Source organism: Haplochromis burtoni, unplaced genomic scaffold (assembly GCF_018398535.1).
Source record: "Haplochromis burtoni strain Fernald_Lab_line unplaced genomic scaffold, NCSU_Asbu1 Contig_29, whole genome shotgun sequence".
NCBI lineage: Eukaryota > Metazoa > Chordata > Actinopteri > Cichliformes > Cichlidae > Haplochromis > Haplochromis burtoni.
Window position 1 is genome coordinate 3,426,026 of NW_024582390.1, and position 8,748 is coordinate 3,434,773.

Below are 8,748 nucleotides of genomic sequence, written 5' to 3' on the forward strand. Positions count from 1 at the left end.
TTTCAGGACTGTAACGATGTTAAACACTCAATGTAAGCGTCTACTTCACAAACAGCTTTTGACACTTTCACAAGAGCACAAAACTAAATGCGGGATCTTTGTTTATAAAGAAGTACGCCTATAATATGTTACTGCTACTTTTAGGTAATCATCAATCAACATTTAAAGACAATTTTAAATGTCTGAATGTGATTTAGGAGCATTTCTTCTCACCAGTAGGTTCCTGCACCCTGTGATGTCAGGTCCATCCCATCTACGCCGTAGTTGTCATCATCCATAATTTTGGAAAGACCAAAGTCAGTGATTTTAATTTCCCCACAGGCTGTGCCATCCACCAACAAGATATTACCTTCAAATCAAAACACATTAGGTCAGAACTACAGCAGTAATCACGCTCAATCAGAATCAGAATACTTTATTAATTCCAGGGGGGGGAAACTGTTTAAGACTGATCCGTTGTTCAGAAGGGGGTGTTTACCTGGTTTAAGGTCATAATGGATGATGGGAGGTTTGATTTCATTCAGGTATTTTAGTGCATTTACAATCTGCATGACTATGGACCGTGCCTCCTTCTCAGACATTAATTTATGCTGCTTCAAGTAGAAATCCAGGTCGTTGCCCTCGCAGTACTCCATAACGGTGCAAAACCTGTTAGACGGATAAATTAAGTAAGAATTACTTTGCACATTTTATAGCATGTGAAAGGTGTCAAAAAAATGCACTGAGTGACTGACGTGTCTGTGTCCAGTGAGAAGTAATCATAAAGTTTCACAATCCTGGGATGGTCCAACTCCTTGTGTATTCTGTACTCTCGACATGCATGCCTGTAGAGAGGATGATATTTATCATACCATTAGCAACCAAAGCAGGAAGGTGCTGTGCTCCCTTATAATACAAACATATTCACACAGACTAACATACTTGTGATAGTTCTCTTTTTTTTCTTCTCTCCAGTTTTTGTTAAGTTGGTGGATTTTCACAGCAGCGTATCGTTGTTCAATCAAGTCAAAAGCCTGAACGATACAGTGACAGTTAGAATAAACCTGCACAGCAACACTTATTGAGAGTATTTTTCCATGTTTAATGACTTACCTTGTAAACTTCACTAAAGCCTCCTCTGCCTAGAAGATGCAGGAGCAGGTATCTTTCATTCAACGTTGGGTGATCTTTAAATCTTTAGATTGGAGAAAAAATAATAATAATAAGGGAGGGAGGAGTAAAATTAAAATTTGGACCTATATGTGAATCACAAATTAATAAAAAATTAGCTTTGCTAGATCAATTTATTTTAGGTTCAGTACTACAAAGACGAGCAAAAAGTCACATTATGCTGCTTATTAAAAACTTAACGGCAAGTCTTGCATAACAGTTTAAAGTGTCAAATTTCAGCTGCAAATACTGCACAGATAAATAATTTCACCCAGCTTCTGCAACGTTTTAAGAGGTCATTTTTCTGACTACAGGTGTAATCATGAACTGCTGCACATGACGGTTTACAGTAGAGTTCAGCGAGTGAGATAAAGGAGCAGCATACTGCATTATAGCTGATATACAGACATGAATAAATGAGGGGGGAAAAAACAAAGAAATTCTGTTGCTTCTAGCACCTTCTCATTTTAGCTATGGCCGTCTGTGTAAGACAAGTAAGATGTTTTGGTTATAAAAGTCCAAATTTTAGCTGCTCAAACACTGTTTAGATGTTAACGTGCAGATTTTATGAAAACATTTCAGTCACATTTCAAAATCCAATCACTCTCAAAAGAAGCAAAAAATAAATACGTGATAATCCCTTTATTTTTATATAGCAAGTTCTTCAGTAAAGTGCAGGCAAGCACACAATATAAGGAGAGAGAAATCTGATGTGATCAATAAACCGAAGCACAAAACAGCAACCTCTTTTTTAATTTTCGGTCTCAAAGCTCCTATAATTTTTAATTTCACTTTTAACGCAGCTGTAGTCTGTGTGAATACAATCAGCATTAATGTAATACTGCCAACCATATTTAGCAGCTTGATGTGCCAACGACAGGACATTTGCTATTACTCTAAGGACATTGCAAATACAAGTAATCCACTGGGTCTTCATTCCCCCCGGATACTGGAGTACATAAAGACTTGTGGGCTGCAGGAGCAAACACAGAACAGACATTTTGTTCAGTTTGCTCATAGCTAATGCATCTCTGAGTTAGCAGACATGGCTCTAGCAGGGAAATAATGGCAGACTGTGAGCTGTTCATTCAGAATTCAAGAGGATGAATCTGTTTGCCAGCTGGGGTGGGGTGGGGGGGTGGCGTTAACCCATTCTGACACCACAATAGTCTATAAATCAGAACAGCAAGTTCAGACACACTGAATGTGACAGAGAAAGGAACAGACAAAAAGAGATGGGCTTCCCCCCCTCATTTTGTGGGTCTCACAACACACTGGAGACAAGACGTAATGTTGAAAAACGACGAGAAGCTTAATTTCACATAATACAACCCTTTATTATTCGACTGTGGACGAGGACTGTAGCCTTGCTTGTACATCGTGTTCCAATGTCAATGCAGCAAATGTCAAGGAAAGTGATTTAGACTCACTGTGAGCTGTCTTCGTTATTTATTCTCTTCAGTTCCCGAATGTGAAGGTTGCGCACTCTCTCCAGACGCTCGAGCTCTGCCTGGATCTCAGCTTCTTCCTATAAATGATTCAAACACACAAACACACAAATGCACAGAAGGAACTTCAGAGCACTGACTACAAGGAGAGTTCATCAAAACCCACTCATACACATGACGAGCTCGCAATTAAATATTAACATCTGACTTGGTGCAGAGTCCGTTAGGGCTTTTCAGTGAAGCTTTTTTCCCATGAAAACAATGAGTAAATTGACCTTATATTCTTTGCACAATCTTTACTAATGGAACAGGATTTTCAATCAGGAAACTGAGGAAAAAGGTGGAAGAGATAAATGCAGAAAGTTTGGCCACAAGCTAAAATCTAAATAGATGAACAGATTTAAAAAGTCAAAGTTACAGTTCTTTATTGTTATTTTAAATAGCATTAGCATTTTTTACCCCTTTTACAAAGATGTGGGTCATTGCAATTTCTAAGGCTTGTTTACAACCACTGGGAAAGGTCAGGTGATGCAAATTTCAAAGGTTTATGAATATACCGAGTCAACCTTTAGCCCAAAAATATGCAGCCATAGCCTAAAAAGTAGGAGAAGGCTATGCCTCTGCTGTACAGCCACATCTGCTCAAATTGGATGTTCATGGAAGGCTCGGTACAGTTGGCCACATTGAGAGGTGCACGCTAACAGTTATGCCTCGGCCCCACGCAGTTCCCCTGCCTAAACCTCATCAAAAATCTGTAGTCATACCTAAAAAGAGCAGTGAATGCAAGATAGCCCAAGAATCTGACAAAACTAGAACCCTTTTGCAGGAAGAAGGAAACAAGTTCCTCAAACAAGTATTTAGGTGGCTTTTAAAAGTAACCACTCTCACCAAAGGGGGTGTTACTAAGCAATAAGGGCCATACGTTTAAGTGTATAGCACTCAAAAAGGAAGACATCGGACCTAAAACCCAGCACTGCAATGTTCAATTTTTCTATTTTTGGCCTTTTGTCATACATTTTATTCCATTATAATCTACATTTTTATTAATATTTTATCTTTTTTAATTGATTCATCCTACTTTTAGGCCATTAATGTTTTGTCTGTTTAAATTTCTTACTGTTGCATATTTATTTTGTTCTTTTACTTTGTCAATTATCTGTCAGGCACTCTGAACTATATTAACTTGATTGAACAATCAAACAAAACGTCACAATTCTGTTTACCAGGCTTCATATTTCCACAAACCTTTTTCAGATGTCCAAGTCGCAGTTTGAAGATCTCTTCCTGTTCATGGTACTCTGCTAATGTCAGCCTTTCAAGGATAAGAAAGCATATAGAAACAAAGCATGAGCCTAATTTAACAGTGCGTCTTAAGTTTAACACTTTCAGTTAATACTGTGCTACATGCTGTTAAAATCTGCTTTCCTGGTAAACATGAGGTAATAAAGCAAAACACGGGGGAGGAAAAGGATCCTACACAAGGGTGTGGACTTACAGCTGAGGTAGGCTGGGTTTTAGAAAGGGATCGTTTTCTGCTCCATTCACCGCCTTGGTTTTCCGTTGCTTTGGCTCAGAGTTTGTGGTTGGTGTTTGGGAGTTGTTGGAAGATGGAGGTTTCCTCTTGGCAAGAAGTTTCCTCTGCCTCTCAATGTCTTCTCTCTGTTGGTTTATCCACTCCTGCTGCCTGCCGAAGGACATATTAAAGCTGTTAATTTTAGAGGTACAACTACATTTTAGAATTTTCAACTTGAATCTGACGATGGAAATACTGCAGATGAAGGCTGCAATGCAAAACTCAGTGAAATTATACTAAAAATACTAAGTCTGTTTTGACAACATGAGGTTAAATCTACTCTTAAGCGAATAATGTTAAGAAGTGACGTGGCAGCTGTCCTAGGAAATGAAGCCCTGGAGCTGAGCTTACAACCCCCAACTTTTCAGTAGCAGGGGAATTAAATGTGCATGTAATGTGCAGCTTTAAGGTGTGCGTGGAGAGCTAAACTTAAAATATGCAAAGCTTAATAAATAAATGGGAGACAAACAATTTAAAAGCTTCTCACTTGACAAGGTTTTGGAAGGCATAGCCATCTGTCCACTGCTCTGTGAATGAGGCCCCATGTCTCACTGTAGTAAAGTGGCCTAAACGTAGTCTATCCTGCATGCTCTTCTCCCGACAGGCCTGCTTCTCCTGGGTGCTCTGAACAACAACAACATAAAATACAGCATGCAGGTTCACAGCCACACAAACATTCCTGATTTTAATAACGCAGGCTACAGAAAAAAAACACTTGTTTACCTTTTCTATAAGTAACTTCTTGCTCATGGTGATGCACTTATTCAAGCGTTCCTTGTATTTCTCAAGTAACTTTTGCTGTTCATCTATCTGTCTCCTGAGATCACAGTTTGCCTGTGAAGCAGAAAATGACACTGGATAAGCAGACATAGAAACAAAATGCTTTACTAAACACATTTACTATAAAACTGAACTCTGGGAAGTTTTATCCACCTTGTTTTTAAACTAGTTCAGTCAATAAAACAGTAAGATGTCCCTCTTACCCTTAACAGGTCATCTATCCTGCCCTCCTTCTTCTCAAGGTCTAGATTCTTGGTGCTTTCAAGGGCAGCCAATTTTAACACTGTCAGGTCAGTCTGGAGTGAAAAACAAAAGGAGTTAAACACTTGTCATATCAAACATGTTTTAAGAGTGAATACAGGAAGGCTTTGGTTACAACCTCCTCACCTGAACAAATTTGACTGCTAGTTGCTTTGGATGTGCCATATGGTCCCCAAAAGACAGACTAGTAGGAGATGAGCTATTTTGTCTAACCTAGAACACAGAGAGTGATGATATTTTATTTAAAAACAGGTCAACACTATGGTGAGCTACAAAAGAGTTATTTTGTTATTATCACAGCTTACAGAAGTGCCCTGAGTCGAGTGGGAATGTGAATTCTGGGGCGAACGAATCACTGGAGGGGGACCTCTCACAGGACTGGACCCATTTCCTCCCTGGAACTACAAGATGAAAAGAGAGGATAAGTAGCACCGCTGCCTAAGATCTGGTAACAGCAGACAGCCAGTGGGTCCTTTTATTTTACTGTAATGTGGTTACAGACAGGAAATGGATTACGCCTCAGATCTTCAACAGGCTGATATAGCACACATTATTTTCTAAGCACTATATATATTCATCTATAGTGCCATGAAGTATACTGTTCATACTTCATATATGAAATATCTGACACAAAACTTACATCGAAATAATCACTTATTTTGGGTCCCCGCACAGTTGATTTTCCTAAAATCAAGAGAAAGCAGGGATGAGTGTTGTGATTTATCAAACATATTTTATTAGAATAACACAAATAACAGGAGTAAAATAATTATAACCGGTATAACCGAACAACACTTACCTTGGCTGCTCTCTGACTGGATCTCAGGTTTCCTTTTTCTGCCTCTAGTTGTTTCAGTCTGTTTCTTCTCTGGGGTCTGAAACATTAAATTTAATTTGGTATAATTTTACAGTATGATTACTGCACAACGGACACTCTGAACCTGAACTGCTGCTGTATTCTCTATATAGTGACAGCTTTGTTTCCAATGGGTATTTATAGATATTCATGCTTTATATACAGAATAAGTAAAATTACAATAGATGTTTGGAGCTGTAACGGCCTTTTTTTAAGTCCCCAATAGTCCAGGTTAACAACAGTCAAGAAATGCAACAAGTTCTGGAATAATAAAAGTACTTTCCTAATATCTGAAAAATATTTCCATTATAAATATTGGTCTTTTGAAAAATATAAATAAATAGCATTGTTTCGGTCATGTTGAACCTAGAGGGATCACTGCAAACACCAGTGTTGACCAGACAAATCTCCAGCCTTTAAATGCAAAATATTCATTTTCAGATCTGATAAATTACCCACCGAATAAGCAGGAGAGCTCCCTCTTTTCACATCAGACCCCTATAATGACAAGAAAGGAAAGCTTTAGACCAAAACTTATTACCCATGGATAATAAGTGACCAGACTAACAGTGAAGAGCATTTATTGCAAGTGTACTTCATTATTAAATGAAATCTTTATTTAAAAAATTATTAATTAATAGTATAAAATAACCACCAGTATGCAAGTAAATGACAGTTCAAGACTACATTAAAAATATATTGTTTAATTTAACAATATTGATACTGGAAATATTGGTATCATTTCCAGAATAAAGGTTATATAATAATGGAATGCTTAAGATTAGCGTGCAAAGGACACAAACACTTGTGTCAAGCATGATTAATCTATACAGTGTAAATGTGATCAGAGTAGCTCCCACATAGGATTAAAGATATTTACCTCCGACTCCTTGTCACTTGAAGATCCTAGACTTCCAAAACTGTGATTTGAACATTCATTATTGGTCAAGCCCTGAAATAAAGAGAGACGATTAATAACTGAGTCAACACTACAATAGGAAACACTTAAACAATAAATAAATACGTCCTCATTTCTGACTCACTTTGGTTCCCCCGCTTGCGCTGCCAGTGCTGCCCCCTGTGCTGCCACTGACTCCGCCCATAAAACGAGCCTCCAGCAGCTCCTGTCTCCGGGGGTCCAGGCTGTGCAGCTCCTCCATGGTGCCTGGGAGGATTAGCAACAAATCACAGTGTGTCTCCGTTATTCAACGATCAGCTTAATTGAACCCATTTACTGCCCACTCGAGTGGGCAAATGACACAGCAGCAGTAAGCTTATGAGCAGAGTCATGATTAATGTGACTAAAACTCTGAGAGGTGAGTGGATTTGAGTCTAGATCAGAATGTAGGCCGAGACCAAATTTCTGCCTGCTCCCTAGTGGCATCCCCAAGGCAGGTTTTGCTATATTTATTCATCAAGTACTGAATAGATAAGCTAGTTGTGATTATGGTTACACCAACTCTACAGGTAAAAGCCTAATACTTAAATAACAAAAATATTCAAAAGAACGCGTTATATTCTCCAAATGCAGAGGCCACATTCAGAAATTTTCTGTTTTGTTCTTTTCTTTAAATCATGAGAATCCAAGGGCAACGTTTCAAATGCTAGGCAATGCTGCTCACAGCGCTCCTGTGGGAATGATGCAGGAGCACCATGAGCTTTGGTGTTGCTGCAGACTCAGAGGTGCCTGCTCACTAAATCTGTGCTGTAATGAGACAACCATTTTGAAAGGTTTGGCACTGCATCCAAGCTTAGTACAGTAGGTAGGGATTTTCAAAATCCATTTAAGAGTAGGAAAGACAAGAACGCACTGAATATGTTTAAAATTATACCAGCTAGGATTATAAATGTGAACTAAAGATCGAGGATAAAAAGTCATCTTGTAGCATTCAGCGACATGAATTGTTGGAGGATATGTATTACAAACCACTGAAACCAAAATACACATTCTTTTGCTTAAAATATTTCAGCAGTGCAAGAAGAAACCTACAGAATGAAAAAAAAAAAAAAAAAAAAAAAAAAAAAAAAGAGTCTCTCTAAACGGAGTGAAAAAATAGTTACACCTCAAACGTGATTGCCCCGATTATCCCAGATAACAAATACAAATTAAACCACACACAGTTTCACATGAAAAATAAAATCTTCAATGATCTCAGGACTGAATCTGCACTTCATTTAGACCCTGAGGACTTCACATAACAGTTTGCGCACACAGCTAAACAAAAAGTAATTTATTACATCCTCTCAAACCAAACCCTGTCTCCAATTATGGTATGATTAGCAATACATCTGCAAACACAAAGCAACTTAACAAATGGGTTGTAACAGACAGAATACAGCTGGCTCGCCAAACGATACTGACATGAAGCCATTTCCCAGATAAGCACACAAAAAAAGAAGTGTGTCTAACGTAAAAAGAATCATGTGTCCTGTCATTAATTAAAATCCCTTCTTTACCAATCGGTGTCATTCACAAAAACAGCTCCAACATGCTGTTATACTTTAAGTTTCTGAAAAGTCAATAGCTACTTTTAAGAATTAACCAGGCTAGGATATTTTTACTTCCAGCATGCTATCAACACCTCCACAGAGAAGCGTCCGTTACCTTTTTTAAATAACCACCACGGTGATCGCTTTAGGCAAATTCTATCTGAAAACTTTTAACTGATGTATTTGCTATC

At 38.3% G+C, this 8,748-nt stretch overlaps 1 protein-coding gene across 1 annotated transcript in view; it reads right to left on the reverse strand.

Annotated features, from left to right (window-relative positions):
* LOC102295017 (serine/threonine-protein kinase tousled-like 1-B) overlaps positions 1-7,232 on the reverse strand; it is a gene marked incomplete at its 5' end in the record, with an annotated part of 18,543 nt that extends 11,311 nt beyond the window's left edge. Inside the window, 18 exon segments of the mRNA XM_005918139.3 lie at positions 214-349; positions 479-648; positions 735-824; positions 922-1,013; positions 1,093-1,174; positions 2,580-2,677; positions 3,843-3,909; positions 4,093-4,281; positions 4,658-4,794; positions 4,894-5,004; positions 5,154-5,246; positions 5,338-5,424; positions 5,517-5,612; positions 5,852-5,895; positions 6,011-6,086; positions 6,527-6,565; positions 6,948-7,019; positions 7,111-7,232. Of these exon segments, the coding sequence (XP_005918201.1) occupies positions 214-349; positions 479-648; positions 735-824; positions 922-1,013; positions 1,093-1,174; positions 2,580-2,677; positions 3,843-3,909; positions 4,093-4,281; positions 4,658-4,794; positions 4,894-5,004; positions 5,154-5,246; positions 5,338-5,424; positions 5,517-5,612; positions 5,852-5,895; positions 6,011-6,086; positions 6,527-6,565; positions 6,948-7,019; positions 7,111-7,227 (1,796 nt within the window).
* Positions 7,233-8,748: the final 1,516 nt, after the last annotated feature.